Below are 22,048 nucleotides of genomic sequence, written 5' to 3' on the forward strand. Positions count from 1 at the left end.
CCTCTCACCACAATGGATCCCAATAGATATGAGGCTCCAGCCAGAATCTCCTCCTGGCGTCTCCGTTCGGTGAAGATGGCACCACCATGCCGATGCTACAACTCCCGATGGGCTGGAATGCAGATGGCTTCCAGTTGCTCTGAAGAACAGGCCGGTCCGCTTGCTATAATAGCAGGGCTGTCCTCTAAGATCCCTCAGAGGCGAGCGATCCGGCTCTCACTGTATAGGCCGCAGTCTCACACTCCTGGTCACACACAGACCTTCTGTTGGCAGGTATTGAATGGCGTCCAGAGAGACTAAAGAAAGGCTGCGCCTCTCCTTTTATCACGCCTCCCAGCAGGCAGTTCTGCGTGCTTTGCATTGTCTGTCCTGTAGTCCAGGGCTGATCCAGCTAACAGGGTCACTTCCTCATTCAGACTACATATCCCACAATGCATTGCCCTATTCACTTCTCAAGGAGGAAAGAAAATCCTGACAGAGTTCAGCAGACACTAGGGGGAGCCAAACTCGTATACAAGAAATAATGAACCGTTCAACAATAATTATAGTAGCAATCCCTGGCTACAGCAGTAAGCATGCAGTATATAATTATTTTAGGGTTTGTTGCGTATACACGCACGGCGCATGCTTGTTTTTGTTTTTAGATACTAGCAGAACATTTTATCTGTATGCTTGCAAGGAACGTTTTATTGTATTGGGACTTTTGTTTAAATAAACCACCAAAGGAATCTGCACTACTGGAGTTTTTTCTTCCCTCCTTTTCTTGGATAATCCATCGAATGCTGTGGAAGTGGATGCTCATTGGCGTGTGGCTCCTGTCCCTTCGGTTAACCATTGGTGCGCAGCACTTGTCTCCTGTGAGTGTGCCATGGAAGTTATTCCTTATTGACGCTAGCTGGTCACCTGTGAGAGAAGGGAGCTCTTAACAGTGTCCCTGCTGTTTCTACTAAGCCTGACTTGACCCCCCTGAGAAGGGTGGTCGCAGGCTTTCTGGTAAGACTCCGTTATTTATTGAAAGGTGACGGGCAGCACAAGTGGTGGAGAACACAGATCCAGGGTACTGTATCGGAATTCTTTCGTTGGGACACCTTCACTTATGAACCTTTTTGTTGTCACATTTTGTGTTTCATTATGCATGTATTTTCTTCAACACATTAATTACGTATGGACTATTTTTTCACTGGATGTTATTTTTGATCATGATTAATTTTATATACTTTACATTAGTGTAAGCCTACACATTTTATTCACTTGGTAAATATTGGTCTATTATGCGGCGCTGCACTTTTATTTATACATTTATCTCTCTGTGCCCTATATCGGGGTTATAGTGCCTAGCAGCAGGATATCCTTCACGGTTTATTTTAGTAATTTACATGTTTTTTATTTATCACGCACCTAGCGCAATTCTTTATTTATAATCAGTATATAATCATGATTTGTCTGGCCACACAGTTCTCCCTTAGTAAGTACTCACACTTCACTAGTATCCATGGGCTGCTGTTATGTTTTAAGAGGCCCAGCTGAAACTGCCGAGCACATGGCCAACATGGCCACCCCTCCACTTCCTGCCTAAATAGAAATAAGCCCCTGTGCCCTCTAGTGGCTGGATGAGAAACGGCTGCCCATACTCCTAAGAAGTACAAAGAGCATGTTTCAAATGGCACACTGCCCCTAGGGGCTACTGAAAGAACACCAGACAGTCAGCTCTTTTTATAAAGAGAAACTGCAAATTAATGCAGACCTACCATTCCTGCTGCAGGACTCTGAATATAACAGGAGTCCAATCTTCACCCATCACGGCAAGCTTTTTCATAAAAGACCTTCAGGGACAGGGTCCCTCTTAATGCGGGGTCCACTCCCCTGGACCTGTATAGCACCCTGTAGGAAAGCACCGTGGTCAGAACAAACACCGCACAGGGCTCCATTACACAGGGTCAAGCGCCATTAGGCTGCATTACAGGAAAAACCCTTGAGGAATCTTCTCTCCTGTCCAATGAGGTTCGGGTACCATCCATTTTGGCTGACAGCTCTTTCGAATGGATCTGAATTAAGTCCATGATTTTAAATAGAACCATCCAGATCTCCAAGTATGCTCCCAGAGCACATGTATCACATCAGTGACTACCACCTTACAGACACTGGTAAAAAAACTGTTCTTCCTGTGTAGGAGGGGTTATATCGGGGAGGACTTCCTATTTGATTGTTCTGATTGATCTACCAGTGTCCATTCGCCTATAGGTGGGATATAACCCAAGTAGTTATTAGTATAATAACCTGCTCTGTGTCCTGTGATGTACGATAAAGAAATATATGTATGTTGTTGCTGAAACTGTAAAAGCCATGCTGTTCTGTAACACCACATATAGTTTTTAAAGCATCTTCCAAGCATGTTAATAAAATGATTTGTGTATTTTTAATGTTATCCTCCAAGCCGCATTAAAAGACCCTCTCCCCATATAGTCATTTTTTCTTACATTGTTACATGTCTGCCATGGCAGTGCCTATGGTCCCATGCCTTTTTTGCACAGTAGTTTGTTTATTAGCCCTAAAAGTTTCCAGAATTTAATGACAGGATTCGCCACCCTCAGACTTTAATAACAGGATTCGCCTCTGAGTTTGGGTATACCAAATTTAAAACCGGATTCACTAAGCCTTGGCGAAATGAACCTGGGAAGATTTGCTTAGCCAAAAGAGAGCATAGGTTCGGGAAATATTTTTTTTTCTTATTGTCATATACATTTTTTCATGATTAAGCCAGTGAAATTTAAATCTACAGGAACAGTTTTCAAAAGTTAAATAATTTGTGTAGGCCAATTACCACAGATGCTCACTACATCCCATAGTTTCTTTGCTTGCATCTCAATTAGCCTTAGATGTGTGTATTGCAAGCTTCAAAAAAAAAAATCTGGAAAATGGTAAGAACTCCAAACTCCCATCCCATGCAGCACTTGATAAAAAAACAAGTTTGTACAAATGCGGTGGCATTATTATTTGGGTCCTTTTTATGGTGCGGGGTATTCGAGTTTGGACGCATAGCTGAGCAACAGCTGAGACCATTACTCTTTTGATCCAAAGCTAAAGGCTGGAAACCTTTATGGGGTTTTAAAGACTATTATTACTAAAATTAGTTAATTAGAAAATAGGCAGTGGCCAGCCCCTTCCATCCAATTGGCTAGTCTAAGTTGATGTCAACTCACTTTTGATCTGTATGTCAATAGAGATCTAAAATCAAATCTCTGTCATACCTGAGGGTTTCCATCGATGTGGAGGTATGATCAATGTTCAAAAGGAAAAGTCCTTTTTTATTTTGTTTATCCTTTTTATTTGATACTTTTTGCTTTTATATGTGTCTCACTTTTATACCTTTATGTTTTTGTAACTTTCTTTTACCCTTTATATGCACTTCCTGCCTAGGAATGTTAATTCTAAATATTTTGCTCATGTACTGTTTGTGGCCAGACTCAGTTTGACTAATAAATAGAAATCTTATGATGCTCCAAATATTTCTGTAGTTATTGATAGACTAAGGCCTCATGCACACAGGGTGCTGGAAAATGAGCTGCAAAGCTAGGAAAAAGCGGCTGTAATAAAGGTGCTTTTAGTAGATTTTTGCATTGACGTTTATGCACGTTTAGCCGCACCAGCTTTCAGCAGTGTTTCTCTGCCTCTATTTAAAATCAATGGTTCCCTGTGGGAGCCCATTCATTTGAATATAAGTCGGATCACGATGATCCAACTTGCGGTGCGACTTGTGTGCTGAGGATCTTGAAGGGGAACCCCCCTGCCAAAATGAAAAAAAAAATGAGATACCAGACCCTTCAGTCTGGTATGGATTTTAAGGGGAACTCCCACTGCAAAAAAAAATGGTGTGGGGTTCCCTCCAAAATCCATACCAGACCCTTAGCCCAGTATGTAGCCCGACAGGTCAGGAAAGGAGGGGGACAAGCGAGCGCCCTCCCTTACTGGACCATACCGGGCCACATGCCCTCAACATGGGGGGGTGAGTGCTTTGGGGCAGGGGGGCCTTGCACCCCCCCACCCCAAAGCACCTTGTCCCCATGTTGATGAGGACAAGGGCAAGGACAACTGGTGTGTTTACACAAGAACAATGAGGCTCCATTCATATTTGTGTTTTTCCGAATGCGTAGCAAGCCATACAGAAAACACGCATTTTGCTGTGTGTTTCGGAAATGCGTGGTCCATCTAATTTGCCATCTGTCTTCTATGCCTCTCTATTTAAAAACGTTAGTGTGTCTTAAGCCAAAACCTGTTTTAGTTCTTTTCCTTGTCATGTTTTGGATTGTGCAGGTAAGTATTCAATTTTTTGCCAGATTTTTATTTCTCTCTGTGCCTATTCACCATTTATATTACTAAAGTCACTGGGACAGAAAATTAAGGAAATTCCAAAATGTTATAGCTGTGCCTAGAACAGGAGATGGGGGGAAATCTTCCAATGTGGACAGCTGTTTCTTTGGTAACTGTCAAAAGGATGTTCCCCCTGACTTTACAGTGTTTTTCCATAGCATCCCGTTGTGCCTCCGAGATGGCAACTGAAGGGAAATCTCTCCAATGAGATACAGCAAAAAAAAAAAAGACATAGTATCCCTAAAAAAATAAATAAATAAAAAAGACAAAAATTACATTGTGTTTTCAAAAAACTATTTTGACTTTGAATACAAAATGGTAAAAATTTGTAAAAACATGTAGTTGCGTGACTTGAATTTTTTTTTTTTTTTTTTTAGCAATTGGACAGACATGCGGTGCACCACCAGTAGTGCAATTTGGAGACATCACAGGAATAAGACAAAAGGACTACCAAACGGGTTCTTCTGTAAAATATAAGTGTGCAAATTATTATAAGCTTGAAGGAAAACCGGTCATTATATGTAAAGACGGAGTTTGGGAAAAGGAGCCAGTCTGTCGAGGTATGGTGATTTCAGTATTTATGGAGAGTTTCTCACACACTTTGGTTTTCTAAGATAAATGAACGTATATATTATTCTACTAATAATTTAGGCCCGAAGTCGCTCAACATACACACTAAGTATCCACTTCTGGATGCAATGTATATTTGTAAATGTTGAAGTTTTGGTATGCACTAGTTTTATTATATATATATATATATATATATATATATATATATATATATATATAAATATAAATATAAATTTTTTACCAATTTTTTTTTTATTACGTTTTATCAAAAGACTAAAGGTGAATATTGTTTGCTGTATATATATGAACATAGGTAGCAAAGTAACAAATATACTTGAACACTGTCATAATTTCCAAATGCTAAACCAAAGCACCCTCCCCATGTTGAGGGCATGTGGCCTGGTATGGTTCAGGAGGGCGGGGCGCTCTCTCGCCCCCCCTTTTTCTGCGGCCTGCCAGGTTGCGTGCTCGGATAAGGGTCTGGTATGGATTTTGGGTGAGACCTCTACGCTATTTTGTTTTTAAATTTGGTGTAGGGTTCCCCTTAATTTCCATATCAGACCCAAAGGGCCTGGTATGAATTTTAGGGGGACCCCCGCGCAATTTTTTTTTTTTTTAATTTTGGTTCGAGGTTTCCGTTAATATTCATACCAGACGCAAAGGGCCTGGTAATGGACTGGGGGGACCATATGCTCTTTTTTTTTTTATGAGTTTTATCTATATTGCCGAGACCCGACAATTCATTACAGCCGCGATCAGTTTTAAATGCCAATTTTTCCTTTAGAAATGTAATTTTGCTGTGGTACTGTTCTAAACACGGGGAAAATGTGCCACTTTACAGGCATACTATAGACACCCCCCCAGGCACGATATTTAAAGGAATATTTCATTTTAATTGTTTCACTTTAAGCATTAAAAAAAATCACTGCTCCCAAAAAAAACCTGACGTTTTTGAACATTTTTTTTGCATTGATACATGTCCCCTGGGGCAGGACCTGGATCCCCAAACACCTTTTATGACAATAACTTGCATATAAGCCTTTAAAATGAGCACTTTTTGATTATTCATGTTTGTGTCCCATAGATTTTAACGGTGTTCGTGTGTTCTGCCGAATTTTTTGTCTGTTCGGTATGTTCTAGTGCGAACCGAACCGGGGGTGTTCGGCTCATCCCTAGTCTAGACCAAAGAGCGCCATTTATGGAGTTAATTGTTGGGTAGCATTAAGGGTGCTAGTGATTAAAGCAGACACTTTCTTCCAGTAAGGGGTTATGATAGGACAGTCCCACCATATATGAAAAATTTCTCCAATTGCATGACAGTTCCTCCAACATTTCGAAGAGTGGGATGGAAAGATGCGTGCTAGCATATCAGGCGTGTAATACCATTTGTGATAGATTTTCATGAGGGTTTCCCAGTGAGAGATACATTTTTGGTAAAAAGGAGGGTATGATGCCACACTTCTGAGGGGAAAGAGGTTTGTAGTTTTGATTCCCAGTAGATCATATTGGTAGATTTGCATGTGTTGTTGAATTTTAGCTAGATCTACTGGCAGCAGTGGTAATGGCAATGTCCTAAAGAAGTAAAGAACATGTGGGTGGAAGAACATTTTGGTCAGGGCTATAGGCCTGGCCCAGGATGCTTTAATGGATGACATAGATGAACTTATGGACTGAAGTTTCTGGTGCAAGGAAGAAAGGTTAGAGCGGAGAAGCATGGATGGAGGGGATAAGAGTTGAATGCCCAGGTAGGTCATAGAAGAGTTAGGGGCCCAGGTGAATGGGGAGATTTTGGAGATATTTCTTTTAATTGAGGGTGGCAGTGATATACCAGTCATAGATGACTTAGAATGGTTTAGTTTGTACATAGAGATTGCACTAAAATCATCGAGTACCTGTCATAAAATGGGGAGTGAATGTACTGGGTCAGTGATTGCAATGATTATGTCATCTGCATATAAACTTATTTTGTGGGGGGGTGTCCCCAACTGAAATTCCAGAGATGAGGGGGTTAGATATTTTTGCTTGAGCTAGGGGCTCAATCACCAAGGCAGAGATCAGGGGTGAGAGCGGACATCCCTGTCGGGTGCCATTGGTGATTGAGCAAGAGTCAGAAAGGATGCCTGACGTCCATACTTTAGCACTAGGGAGAGAATAGAGACCTAGGATGGCTTGTAGACATTTACCCTCTATACCAAATTTTTTTCAGAACTGCCTCTAGATATCCCTAGTGGACTCTATCAAACACCATTTCTGTGTCAAGGAAAATCAGCAGAGAAGGCGTTTGGTGATGTTCGGCCCAATGATTAAGGTCCACAAAAGGGCACGTCCCATCAGAAGCCTGATGCTGAGGAATAAATCCCACCTGATCTGGGTGTATAAGGTGGGGCATATGCTGTGCAAGGCAAGCAGCTAGTAATTTGGCATATATTTTGAGGTCTGTATTAAGGAGTGAAATGGGGCGATATTTGGCTGGGTCATGGGGGGACTTGCCTGGTTTATAGATGGTAGTAATGATGGCTTCTAATGATTAAGATAGTATGTCTCCAGTAGTTAAAAATCTGTTGAGGGAGTTACAAAGTTGGGGGATAATTGCTCACAATACGTCTTGTAGTATTCATTACTAAAGCCATGAGGCCCCGGGGGCTTGTGTAAAGGGAGTTGTCCTGCACTTCTTGTAACGAGAGAGGTTGAGCTAATGTTGTTGCCTGTGCAGGGGTTAGAGAGGGGAGACTTAAAGAAGAGAGAAAGTTCTGGATTGGTGTACGGCTGGGGTGCGGTTCAGTAGGGCAGTGGTTTAGATTGTACAGTTTAGAATAGAAGGCACCAAAACAATTGGCAATATCTTTGGGGTTTAGGAGTCTTTCGCCTTTAGCGTCTAAAATAAAAGGGATTTTGTACTGTGCTGCCCTACGTTTCTACTGCTGTGCTAAAATGTTTCCTGCCTTATTTCCCTGGGAATACCAGGTGAGTCTAAGTTTTCTCAGGTAAGACATACCCACCTTGTAGATACAAGCTCAAGTCAGACCTGACTTTGCAGAGTTAAACATAGGCTGCTTCTGAGGGGGCTTGCTTGTTATGCATTTCTAGGGACTTTATACCATCTAGTAATGTGTTGAGGGTTGCGTTACGTTTTTTCCTTTCTTGGGCACCCAATTTCAATAGTGCCCCTCCAACGACAGACTTGTGGGCATTCCAGAGCATGGTGGAGTTGGAGACGGAGTCGGCATGAAGAGCAAAATAGCCCCTAACCATAGATCCGACCTGCTCCCTAAGGTCCTTGGTACTGATCAGGGATGTGTGTGTGGAGTGTGTTGAAGGATGGTGAGGTGAGTGTAATAGACACCAGCGCATAGTCAGACCATGATATCACTTCAATGGAGGAGTAGCAGTACTTTGGAGGTCAGGAACAGGTCTATCCTGAAATAGGTCCTCTGGAAATTGGAGTAAAAGGTGAAGTCCTTCTCAGTGCCATGTTGACATCTCCAAGTGTCATAGAACTCTTCTGATAGTACAAGGGAGGAAAGGGCAGTAGATATTCATCTCTTTGGGGTGGAAGTATCTAGTGACTGGTCTATTACTCCAGTAAAGTCGCCACAAACAATGATTTGGTCTCTGGGATAATGTTAAATTTTATGGATAACAGTTTTGTAGAAAGATTTTTGGTGGGTGTTTTGGGCATAGAGATTAACAATTATCAATGTTTTTTATTGAAGCAAGCTGATTAGGAACCTGCTGGAAGAGCCTTGTTCTATATGTGATACAGTGAAGGACACGGTAGAGCGTACTGTTATCATCACTTCTCTCACTTTTTTGTTAGCTTGACAGTGGAAGATATGAGGAAACAGCTTGTGGGTACAGCACGGTGGGTTGACTAAGGAAAGGTATGTTTCCTCAATACACAGTACATCGGTGTGTTGGGCAATCGCTTCCCTCTATAACAGGGATCATTTAAATAGGCTATTCATGCCCTTAACATTGAAGGAAGTAATTTTGAGTGACATGTGTATTGATTGGGTAGATGTCAAGGTGGCAAGAAGTGCAATTACAATATTTACACATAGGCAAAGTATAAGATAAATAACTTCTACAGTGTAATCAAGTACATTGTAGAGGCTGCGTAGATTTGGTTAACAATGCTGTCACAAACACAAAAACAATGTAATAGGGTAACCTTGCACACAATAGCAGTAGGGCCAGGAGAGTCAACCAACGTGGAAGCAGCTCCTCCACAAATGTATGCAGTTAGTATCCAGCTGAGCTTAGGGATTACCATGGCAGGCTGTCCCTGGGCAGTAGCAGGCCTGTGGACTAGGGTTTATCCTTTGTGGCCCATGTGTTAGAAATCTTGGTAGATGTCTTGTTCGTGGGAGTCTTTGGTGGAGGTTTAGGAATAATACCCCAGTTATGCAACTGTTTAATCCCTTCCTTAGGTGTTAAGATAGAGACTTGCTGACGTTGGTAAGTGACAAGGAGCTTAGTAGGAAACCCCCACTTGTATGTGATCTTATGCTCCATAAGGATCGTGGTGACTGGCCCAAATGCTTTGCGTACCTGTGAGGTAACTGCAGAGATGTCGTTATAGAGTGTAATTTTGGAGAACAGCTCAGGTAGGGTGTGCATAGATCTTGCAGCTCTCATGATGTACTCTTTGGAGTGGAAGAAATTGATTCGGGCCAGAATATCTCTGGGCAAGGATCCAGGCAAGTGTTGCGATTTATGAATCCTGTGGGCCCTATCTTTGAGTAAGTCTTGCTTTGTACGTGTCGGTAGCATTTTGCAGAAAAATTGATAGGGGACTATCTCTGCAGGTGTTTTTGCCTCTGGTACTCCCTTGATTTTAATGTTGTTCCTCCTAGAGCAGTCCTCCAGGTCGGCTTCTTTTAGGCGCAGTTGATGAATGGCCTCAGAATGTTCATCCTGAATGTCTACTGTAGTGTTATGAGCTGTGGTAGCTGCTCATAGATGCTGCTCAATGTAGTCAGTGTTTTCCTCTAAATAATCAACTCTGTCATGTAGATGATTAATGGAGGTTCTGAATTTTCTTTGCATATCAGCTTGCAGTGATAGTAACATTGCTTTTAATGAATGCTCTGAAGGAGGATTGTCTGTAGTTGCAAATGCTGCCAGAGATAGAGTGGGGATAGCAGCATCCATGGGACTACAGATCTCAGCACCATGTTGTCTCTTCACAGGGGGAGGCTTTGTGGGAAAGTGAGCAGGGGAGTTTGCAGACCTCTTACCTCTGTCTGCAGAGGAGGGAGCTGGGTGAGATTGCCGTTCATCTGACTCTTCCGTGTCTGAGACAGGGTCTCCTTCAGGTACAGGCACAGGTGGCGGTGTGGTAGCTCCTCCCCGGCCGGTGCCATCTTGGGCCGGCAGCTGAGAAGGTCACATGTAGTAGTCGAGTAACCTGCACGAACCCCGCAAACTGGATTTCCTTCAGGTCATACTCTGAGGGTTGTGAGGTGTCAGTCTCCCCTATTCAGGGGAAGAGGAATTCAGATGGGCCACTGGAGGATGCCCTGTAGCTCTGTGGAGAAGCGGAGCTCCATGTTCAGGCAGCTATACTCCTCTACAGCCAGGCCACGCCCCCCCAACTGACTGCATCTCTAGTTTGTTTAATGTATAATTTATTTAGTGTGAGGCTAGGAGCAAATAACAAGTAACAGTTCAGGTGTGAAGACAATACAAAATAGAAAAGAGTGTTGACTGCGCTAACCCCTATCATATATTAGAAAAATACACCACTTTTGTTATAACAGTGAGATGAATCAAATAAATGTTTTGAAACAATGAAAAATCGTGCTCAATCTACAAGTGTCTATATCACATGCAAATGATGCTTATCCAAAAAGTATGCAAAGATAACACAACATAAGCATCCAATTAACACAATCAAAATCAAAAACTAAAAGCCAAAAAAAATATAAATTATTGTGACCAGTGTTGCTGGTAAATTCAATATGCCAGCTGATTGGTGAGTCCCGGTGTGTACTTTCCACTGTAAATATGCTATTCCTGTGCACATCAATTTCACATCTGTGATTGTTCCACCACTTTAGTGACAACACCACCATCATATGGATTGGCCACTCACCAGATAATGGTATAAACACGCCTTTGGTTCATTCAAAAGGGATAACCACTCCACTCAGATTGCTTGTCTATGCTGTCCCCAATGAAAGTTTATGCAAGAGATATCCGCCCTCATAAAAAACGAACAGCGATCATTGCGCAATATGTATACACTGTTTATTTATAAAAGGGGAATCCCACTACATTAACCTGCGGGAGCTCCATCACCATCTAGAGGATCTGGAAAACCATGGCAGACTATACAATCTGAGGGTAAGAGGCCTGCCTGAAACCATGGAGCCCAGCCAGCTCACCCGCACCTGTCACGTACCTTACAGCGGAGTCCGAAATGACGAGGGTGGCCTCTTGCACGGTCCCGGTTCTAGCACCCCTGGAGGTTGAGACAGGGCTGCTAGGGCGGCGGAAGGGTGCAGGTGCCTGCTGGCAGGATCAGGAACACCGGAGCCTTCGTGGAGGAGGTGGGATGCTGATCCGGGATTGGTTCAGGAAAAGTCCAGCAGGAATACTTGCAGGGACAGGCAGGAGTTGGCAACGTGCTGGCAGTAAGGTACACAATCGGCAGGCAGGTTCGTAGTCAAGGACTGGCGGTGGTTGGCAACAAGTTGGCAGAAAAGTACAGGATCAGAAGACAGAGCTGTAGTCAGAAGTTCAAGCCGGGTTCGGTACAAGAAGCAGAGGCAGGCAGAGATGCAGGGGTAATCCGAAAGAGTAGTCGAGGAAGCCAGAGGTTCAAGATCAAGGTTCAATAAACAAGACAGCAACAAGGATACAGGAACGAGCTGAGACAATCCAGCACTGACACTAGTATGCTGATCCTTTAAATAGGGCGCCTTGTGCCGTGATTTGTTGGCGTGCAAACGTGCCCACGCTGACGTGCACTCATTCGTATGGGTGCGCTAACGTACATGCCTGGTCCGGGGCTCGCTCGTTCTTGCCGTACGTCTGGCTGGTGCATGGGAACAAGCATTTGTGATGGTTCTCTGACATGCACCACTGTAGCCTTATTTAACGACCTGTTAGAGAGGCCCCCAGACGCTCCAATTGAGATGGAGAGGATGCATAGGGCCCTAAGACCCTGGGGAAAGGACACTGACCTGTCTGCTGCCTAGTTAACTTCCCACTGAAAGAGGAAATCCTCAGAAAGGCACGTATCGAAGGACGCCTGCAATCTAATGGGGCAGAAATCAAAATCTTCCAAGACCTGTCAAATATAACCCCGCAACGCAGAAAAGAGCTGAGACCCTCCTGGACCTCCTGCACTCTAGAGCTATCAGCTACCGCTGGAAGTTCCCTTTCTGCTTATCTGCCACGAACCAGGGCTGCACAGCAAACCTCAGAATACCAGAGAATCTAAATCACTTCTGTAACGCCTTGGACATCCCGGTTATTGAGTTACCCGACTGGTACAGTGATTTCCGCCTCCCACCCACAAGGCACGCCACCCCCATGAAAGACATCCACGAGGCGGGCAACCAAGTTGCTAGCTGCCGACGATCCTTAGCCCAGCACTACCCATCATCAGCTGCACACGGCACCTGAAAAACAGCCCAACAGCCTCACCAGCCCATAGAAGGGCCCGCCTATCTGCCTAGGAACTGAATCCACATCCTTACGGGTGCACCCTATGTGCCAAAGTCAGTGCACCAATCTCGCAGGCTGTCCTAGAGACTATCACTAATGATCTTCCTCTCCTACTGTTTGCCCTTTTCTCCCCCTGTCACCACTTAACCGTGCCCAGTCCTGTAACTAGGGATGAGCCAAACACCCCCCTGTTCGGTTCGCACCAGAACACGCGAACACCGTTAAAGTCTATGGGACACGAACATGAATAATCAAAAGTGCTAATTTTAAAGGTTTATATGCAAGTTTTTGTCATAAAAAGTGTTTGGGGACCTGGGTCCTGCCCCAGGGGACATGGATCAATGCAAAAAAAGTTTTAAAAACGGCCGTTTTTTCGGGAGCAGTGATTTTAATAATGCTTAAATTGAAACAATAAAAGTGTAATATTCTTTTACATTTCGTACCTGGGGGGTGTCTATAGTATGCCTGTAAAGGGGCGCATGTTTCCCGTGTTTAGAACAGTCTGACAGCAAAATGACATTTCAAAGGAAAAAAAGTCATTTAAAATTACTTGCGGCTATTAATGAATTGCCGGTCCGACAATACACATAAAAGTTCATTGATTAAAAACCGCATGGGAATTCCCCACAGGGGAACCCCGAACCAAAATTTTTTTAAAAATGGCGTGGGGATCCCCCTAAATTCCATACCAGGCCCTTCAGGTCTTCAGATTCTGATTAGCTCCCCGCCCGCAGACCCCCACAACCACCGGGCAAGGGTTGTGGGGATGGGGCCCTTGTCCCCATCAACATGGGGACAAGGTGCTTTGGGGGGCTACCCCAAAGCACCCTCCCAATGTTGAGGGCATGTGGCCTGGTACGGTTCAGGAGGGGGGGCGCTCTCTCGTCCCCCCCTCTTTTCCTGCGGCCTGCCAGGTTGCGTGCTCGGATAAGGGTCTGGTACAGATTTTGAGGGGGACCCCACGCCATTTTTAAAAAAAAAATTTGGCTGAGGTCCCCCTTAATATCCATACCAAACCTGAAGGGCCTGGTATGGAATTTAGGGGGACCCCCCACGCCATTTTTAAAAAAAATTTTGGTTAGGGGTTCCCCTGTGGGGAATTCCCATGCCGTTTTTATCAACGAACTTTTATGTGTACCGGCAATTCATTAATAGCCGCGTATAGTTTTAAATGGCTTTTTTTCCTTTGAAATGTCATTTTGCTGTCAGACTGTTCTAAACATGGGAAACATGCGCCCCTTTACAGGCATACTATAGACACCCCCCAGGTACGAAATTTAAAGGAATATTACACTTTTATTTTTTCACTTTAACCACTTAAGGACCGCCTCACGCCGATTTACGTCGGCAAGGCGGCACGGGCAGGCAGAATCACGTACATATACATGATCTGCCTCCTGCGGGTGGGGGGTCCGATCGGACCCCCCCCGATGCCCGAGGCGGTCCTCTTTTGTCCCCCGGCGATCGGAGGTGAGGGGGAGGCCATCTGTTCGTGGCCCCCCCTCGCGATCGCCGCCGGCCAATCAGAACATTCCTTTGCTGCTGTATGCTAAACAGCAGCAAAGGAAATTATGTCATCTCTCCTCGGCTCGGTATTTTCCATTCCGGCGCCGAGGAGAGAAGACATCAATGTGAGTGCACAAACACACACACTCAGTAGAACATGCCAGGCACACAAAACACCCCCGATCCCCCCCCGATCACCCCCCAATCACCCCTCCCCCCGTCACACTGACACCAAGCAGGTTTTTTTTTCTGATTACTGCATGGTGTCAGTTTGTGACAGTTACTGTGGTAGGGCAGTTAGTGTTAGCCCCCTTTAGGTCTAGGGTACCCCCCTAACCCCCCCTAATAAAGTTTTAACCCCTTGATCACCCCCTGTCGCCAGTGTTGCTAAGCGATCATTTTTCTGATCGCTGTATTAGTGTCGCTGGTGACGCTAGTTAGGGACGTAAATATTTAGGTTCGCCGTCAGCGTTTTATAGCGACAGGGACCCCCATATACTACCTAATAAATGTTTTAACCCCTTGATTGCCCCTAGTTAACCCTTTCACCACTGATCACCGTATAAGTGTTACGGGTGACGCTGGTTAGTTTGTTTATTTTTTATAGTGTCAGGGCACCCGCCGTTTATTACCAAATAAAGGTTTAGCCCCCTGATCGCCCGGCGGTGATATGAGTCGCCCCAGGCAGCGTCATATTAACGCCAGTACCGCTAACACCCACGCACGCAGCATACGCCTCCCTTAGTGGTATAGTATCTGTATGGATCAATATCTGATCCTATCAGATCTATACTAGCGTCCCCAGCAGTTTAGGGTTCCCAAAAACGCAGTGTTAGTGGGATCAGCCCAGATACCTGCTAGCACCTGCGTTTTGCCCCTCCGCCCGGCCCAGCCCAGCCCACCCAAGTGCAGTATCGATCGATCGATCACTGTCACTTACTAAACACATAACTGCAGCGTTCGCAGAGTCAGGCCTGATCCCTGCGATCGCTAACAGTTTTTTAGGTAGCATTTTGGTGAACTGGAAAGCACCAGCGTCAGGTTAGCGCCAGTACTGCTAACACCCACGCACGCACCGTACACCTCCCTTAGTGGTATAGTATCTGATCGGATCAATATCTGATCCGATCAGATCTATACTAGTGTCCCCAGCAGTTTAGGGTTCCCAAAAACGCAGTGTTAGCGGGATCAGCCCAGATACCTGCTAGCACCTGCGTTTTGCCCCTCCGCCCAGCCCATCCAAGTGCAGTATCGATCGATCACTGTCACTTACAAAACACTAAACGCATAACTGCAGCATTCGCAGAGTCAGGCCTGATCCCTGCGATCGCTAACAGTTTTTTTTGGTAGTGTTTTGGTGAGCTGGCAAGCGCCAGCGGCCTAGTACACCCCGGTCGTAGTCAAACCAGCACTGCAGTAACACTTGGTGACGTGGCGAGTCCCATAAGTGCAGTTCAAGCTGGTGAGGTGGCAAGCACAAGTAGTGTCCCGCTGCCACCAAGAAGAAGACAAACCGGCCTGTCGTGCCCATAGTGCCCTTCCTGCTGCATTCGCCAATCCTAATTGGGAACCCACCACTTCTGCAGCACCCGTACTTCCCCCATTCACATCCCCAACCAAATGCAGTCGGCTGCATGAGAGGCATTTTCTTTATGTCCTCCCGAGTACCCCTACCCAACGAACCCCCCAAAAAAGATGTTGTGTCTGCAGCAAGCGCGGATATAGGCGTGACACCCGCTATTATTGTCCCTCCTGTCCTGACAATCCTGGTCTTTGCATTGGTGAATATCTTGAACGCTACCATTTACTAGTTGAGTATTAGCATAGGGTACAGCATTGCACAGACTAGGCACACTTTCACAGGGTCTCCCAAGATGCCATCGCATTTTGAGAGACCCGAACCTGGAACCGGTTACAGTTATAAAAGTTAGGTACAAAAAAAGTGTAAAAAAAAAAAAAAAAATGTAAATAAAAAAAAATAGTTGTCGTTTTATTGTTCTCTCTCTCTCTATTCTCTCTCTCTATTGTTCTGCTCTTTTTTACTGTATTCTATTCTGCAATGTTTTATTGTTATTATGTTTTATCATGTTTGCTTTTCAGGTATGCAATTTTTTATTCTTTACCGTTTACTGTGTTTTATTGTTAACCATTTTTTTGTCTTCAGGTACGCCATTCATGACTTTGAGTGGTTATACCAGAATGATGCCTGCAGGTTTATGTATCATCTTGTTATTATTCTTTTCAGCCAGCGGTCGGCTTTCATGTAAAAGCAATCTTAGCCTCTAGACTGCTTTTACAAGCCGTGGGAGGGAATGACCCCCCCCCCCACCTTCTTCCCTGTTTTTCTCTGGCTCTCCTGTCTCAACAGGGAACCTGAGAATGCAGCTGGTGATTCAGCCAGCTGACCATAGAGCTGATAAGAGACCAGAGTGGCTCCAAACATCTCTATGGCCTAAGAAACCGGAAGCTACGAGCATTTCATGACTTAGATTTCGCCGGATGTAAACAGCGCCATTGGGAAATTGGGAAAGCATTTTATCACACCGATCTTGGTGTGGTCAGATGCTTTGAGGACAGAGGAGAGATCTAGGGTCTAATAGACCCCAATTTTTTCAAAAAAGAGTACCTGTCACTACCTATTGCTATCATAGGGGATATTTACATTCCCTGAGATAACAATAAAAATTATAAAAAAAAAAAAAAAAAAAAAAAAATGAAAGGAACAGTTTAAAAATAAGATAAAAAAGCAAAAAAATAATAAAGAAAAAAAAAAAAAAAAAAAGCACCCCTGTCGCCCCCTGCTCTAGCGTTAAGGCGAACGCAAGCGGCGGTCTGTCGTCAAACGTAAACAGCAATTGCACCATGCATGTGAGGTATCACCGCAAAGGTCAGATCAAGGGCAGTAATTTTAGCAGTAGACCTCCTCTGTAAATCTAAAGTGGTAACCTGTAAAGGCTTTTAAAGGCTTTTAAAAATGTATTTATTTTGTTGCCACTGCACATTTGTGCGCAATTGTAAAGCATGTCATGTTTGGTATCCATGTACTCGGCCTAAGATCATCTTTTTTATTTCATCAAACATTTGGGCAATATAGTGTGTTTTAGTGCATTAAAATTTAAAAAAGTGTGTTTTTTCCCCAAAAAATGCGTTTGAAAAATCGCTGCGCAAATACTGTGAAAAAAAAAATGAAACACCCACCATTTTTCTGTAGGGCATTTGCTTTAAAAAAATATATAATGTTTGGGGGTTCAAAGTAATTTTCTTGCAAAAAAAATTTTTTTTTCATGTAAACAAAGTGTCAGAAAGGGCTTTGTCTTCAAGTGGTTAGAAGAGTGGGTGATGTGTGACATAAGCTTCTAAATGTTGGGCATAAAATGCCAGGACAGTTCAAACCCCCCCCAAATGACCCCATTTTGGAAAGTAGACACCCCAAGCTATTTGCTGAGAGTCATGTCGAGTCCATGGAATATTTTATATTGTGACACAAGTTGCGGGAAAGAGACAAATTGGTTTTTTTTTTTTTTTTTTTTGCACAAAGTTGTCACTAAATGATATATATTGCTCAAACATGCCATGGGAATATGTGAAATTACACCCCAAAATACATTCTGCTGCTTCTCCTGAGTACGAGGATACCACATGTCTGAGACTTTTTGGGAGCCTAGCCGTGTACGGGACCCCGAAAACCAAGCACCGCCTTCAGGCTTTCTAAGGGTGTAAATTTTTGATTTCACTCTTCACTGCCTATCACAGTTTCGGAGGCCATGGAATGCCCAGGTGGCACAACCCCCCCCCCCCCCCAAATGACCCCATTTTGGAAAGTAGACACCCCAAGCTATTTGCTGAGAGGTATAGTGAGTATTTTGCAGACCTCCCTTTTTGTCACAAAGTTTTGAAAAATGAAAAAAGAAAAAAAAATGTTTTTTCTTGTCTTTCTTCATTTTCAAAAACAAATGAGAGCTGCAAAATACTCACCATGCCTCTCAGCAAATAGCTTGGGGTGCCTACTTTCCAAAATGGGGTCATTTGGGGAGTTTTGTGCCACCTGGGCATTCCATGGCCTCCGAAACTGTGATAGGCAGTGAAGTGTGAAATCAAAAATTCACACCCTTAGAAATCCTGAAGGCGGTGATTGGATTTCGGGGCCCCGTACGCGGTTAGGCTCCCAAAAAGTCCCACACATGGTATCCCCATACTCAGAAGAAGCAGCTGAATGTATTTTGGGGTGCAATTCCACATAGGCCCATGGCCTGTGTGAGCAATATATCATTTAGTGACAACTTTTTGTAAATATTTTTTTTTTTTTTTTTTGTCATTATTCAATCACTTGGGACAAAAAAAAAAAATATTCAATGGGTTCAACATGCCTCTCAGCAATTTCCTTGGTGTGTCTACTTTCCAAAATGGGGTCATTTGGGGGGGTTTGTAATGCCCTGCCATTTTAGCACCTCAAGAAATGACATAGGCAGTCATAAACTAAAAGCTGTGTAAATTCCAGAAAATGTACCCTAGTTTGTAGACGCTATAACTTTTGCGCAAACCAATAAATATACGCTTATTGACATTTTTTTTACCAAAGACATGTGGCCGAATACATTTTGGCCTAAATGTATGACTAAAATTGAGTCTATTGGATTTTTTTTATAACAAGAAGTAGAAAATATCATTTTTTTTTTTCAAAATTTTCGGTCTTTTTCCGTTTATACCGCAAAAAATAAAAACCGCAGAGGTGATCAAATACCATCAAAAGAAAGCTCTATTTGTGGGAGAAAAAGGACGCAAATTTCGTTTGGGTACAGCATTGCATGACCACGCAATTAGCAGTTAAAGCGACGCAGTGCCAAATTGGAAAAAGACCTCTGGTCCTTAGGCAGCATAATGGTCCCAGGCTAAAGTGGTTAAGCATTATTAAAATCACTGCTCCAGAAAAAACGTCCGTTTTTAAAACTTCTTTTTGCATTGATGCATGTCCCCTGTGGCAGGACCCATGTCCCCAAACACTTTTTATGACAATACCATGCAAATAAGCCTTTAAAATTAGCACTTTTAATTTCTCCCATAGACTTTTTCAAAGGGTGTTCCACGGCTTTCGAATTTGCCGCGAACACCCCAAATTGTTCACTGTTCGGCGAACTGGTAAACAGCCGATGTTCGAGTTGAACTCATGCTCAACTCGAACTCGAAGCTCATCCCTACTCTGTACTAGGCGATCGCGGGTTGCCGGCGGATATCGAGTCCGCCCGGGCCCGCGGGCAAAAGTCGCCAGCGGCGGCAACTGCGCCTGAAGGAGCCGACGTACAATGACGGCGATTCTCCCAAAAGAGACAACCTGCTGCAGTATGACTGCGGTGGCTGGTCTTAAATGTGGGCAGTTGTCCCTAGAACTGGTAAGATAGATTGTTATACCTTAACCACTTAAGGACCGAGCCTCTTTTTGAGATGTGTTTACAAGTTAAAAACTGTTTTTTTTGCTAGAAAATTACTTAGAACACCCAAACTTTATACATTTTTTTTCAAACACCCTATAGAATAAAATGGACGTTGTTGCAATACTTTCTGTCACACCATATTTGCGCAGTGGTCTTACAAGCGCACTTTTTTGGAAAAAATACACTTTTTTGAATTAAAAAATAAGACAACAGTAAAGTTAGTCCAATCTTTTTTATATTTTGAAAGATAATGTTATGCCGAGTAAATTGATACCCAACATGTCACGCTTGCGTCTGCTAATGGAATGGCCACAAACTTTTACCCTTAAAAATCTCCATAGGCGATGTTTAAAAAATTCTACAGGTTGCATGTTTTAAGTTACAGAGGAGGTCTAGGGCTAAAATTATTGCTCTCGCTCTACCAATCGTTGCGATACCTCACACCGTTTTCATATGCGGGCGCTACTCACGTATGGGTTCACTTCTGCACGCGAGCTCGGCGGGAAGGGGCGAGTTTAAAAAAAAAATTTTCTTATTTATTTTACCTTTTATTTATTTTTTTTACACTGTTTTTTTTTCTTTAAATGTGTCACTTTTATTCCTATTACAAGGAATGTAAACATCCCTTGTAATAGAAAAAAAGCATGACAAGACCTCTTAAATATGAGATCTGGGGGCCATCTTCCCCTCACTCGTCTCCATGCCCAGCAAGGGTGAAGATCCGATCACCTCCACCACTGCTGGCAGCTCTGGTAAGCGGCGAAGGGCACCAGAGCGAGCCGGGGGCTCCCCTCTCCTGCCGCCGATAAAAGTGATCTCACGGTGAATCCGCCGCAGAGACCACTATTATCTAAAACCGGACCGCCGGCTGAACAAGAAGATACTGGGGTTATGGCAGCTAGCTGCTGTCATAACGATATCTCCCTTCAAATTAAAAACTTATATCTGCGTGCCGCGGTCCGGAAGTGGTTAAAGAGGAGTTTATGTAACACCTTTCCCGACTCTGGTAGGTTACAGTCTGGTGGAAAACCTAGTTTTGAGGCTTGTGTTGGTCAAAAGTAGAGCTGCAACTAACGATTATTTTCATAATCGATTAGTTGGCCTATTATTGTTTCGATTAATCGGTTAATAACCTTAAAAAAAAAAAAGTGTGGCATATAATTTAGTTAATATGTAAAGTTTTAAAAAAAGGCAATTTATTCTTAAATATCTCTATACAGTGGTATATCTGTATGGTTAGGGAGCAAAATATCTAATCCACTCTGAGAATAACAGACAGAACAGATATACTGTACATACTATTAAAGGGTGAATCTGATAAATATTATCAGACTCGGAGATCAAATGTCTTCCTTCAAAAAAAAATTTAATTTTAAGAACGTTTGTTCGATTTTCTAATCGTTAGTGGGGTCAAGTCAACGTTCATTTTCAACCACAGTGACGGGAAAATTTGGAAATAGAAAACTTCTTGGTCAAAGGAATTTTCAGACAGTGTATGTGGTTTTCGTTCAGAAGTTACATTCATTTTAAAAACAGAAGGTAAAAACAAGTGAAAATTTCAAACAACATTCTTTCATTCAGCGAATGTACAAAGATCTTTCGTCTGAATATTCTCGTCTGAAAATTGATCCGTGTGGCCAGAATAAGGCTCGCTACACACCAAGGCAGTTTGCTTTTGATCTGTTTCTGCAGTGCTTTTTACTGTGCGTTTTGATTTTTGCGCACGCGATTTTGCAGCGATTTGCATTTTTTTGGCCAATTTGTTGTTGGGCAGATTAAAAAACACAAATTGCTGAATTAAATGCTTTTCTGCAGGTTCTCCATTGAAGTATATTGAACCAAAAAAAGCACCATTTTGCATTTCTGCAAAACTGCAGTGCGCTTCTGAAAAAAAGCACCAAAAAACACATAGATGTGAACCAGGTCTAAGACGTTTAGTAACATAATGGGGTTAAAAAGACTAAAATTAGCCCTTTATAGTACAAAAAAAAAAAAAGCAGATAATCACTACTGTAAGGGGTTCATTTTTTTACTGTAGAACTGTGAAAGTAACATCTACAGTAGCGATTATTTGCTCTTTTTGTACTATAAAGGGCTCGTTTTAGTTTTTTTTAACAACGTTCCATAAATCTGTATCACAATACAGTAAACATTTCAGAAAGAGTATTTTGGCATCTTCTAGCCTGCACAACTGTTACATCTCATTACCTTGTCGAGCCACATCAGAAGAAAAAACAACAAAGTAACATTCCTGTAAACTCGAAATAAAGATAACTATCTTTTGGTTTCCCCATCGCTCCTCCATGAACCGTATGTTAGCATAACCGAGAGGCAGGTATCCTCTTTCCCACTCATTATGGAATTAATGTGATCTAGAAATACAGACTATAAATTCAGCCTTTGAATGGGGTGTTATAGTCTCCCTTTCAATGCTTCGCTCATTACAGTAGATTTTATATCATCTATCTCCCTAGCACCACAGGTATAGGAAAAGCGGT

The 22,048-nt window shown here is 43.2% G+C and overlaps 1 protein-coding gene across 4 annotated transcripts in view; it reads left to right on the top strand.

Annotated features, from left to right (window-relative positions):
* Positions 1 to 22,048, top strand: part of LOC141103381 (coagulation factor XIII B chain-like) — a gene marked incomplete in the record, with an annotated part of 968,440 nt that overhangs the window by 819,126 nt on the left and 127,266 nt on the right. For all 4 annotated transcript variants that reach the window (XM_073592895.1, XM_073592894.1, XM_073592896.1 and 1 more), the window contains 1 exon segment: positions 4,746 to 4,928. In XM_073592895.1, coding sequence (XP_073448996.1) covers positions 4,746 to 4,928 — 183 coding nt within the window.

The sequence above is a fragment of the Aquarana catesbeiana genome, linkage group LG07 (genome assembly GCF_042186555.1).
Source record: "Aquarana catesbeiana isolate 2022-GZ linkage group LG07, ASM4218655v1, whole genome shotgun sequence".
In the NCBI taxonomy this organism is placed as follows: Eukaryota; Metazoa; Chordata; class Amphibia; order Anura; family Ranidae; genus Aquarana; species Aquarana catesbeiana.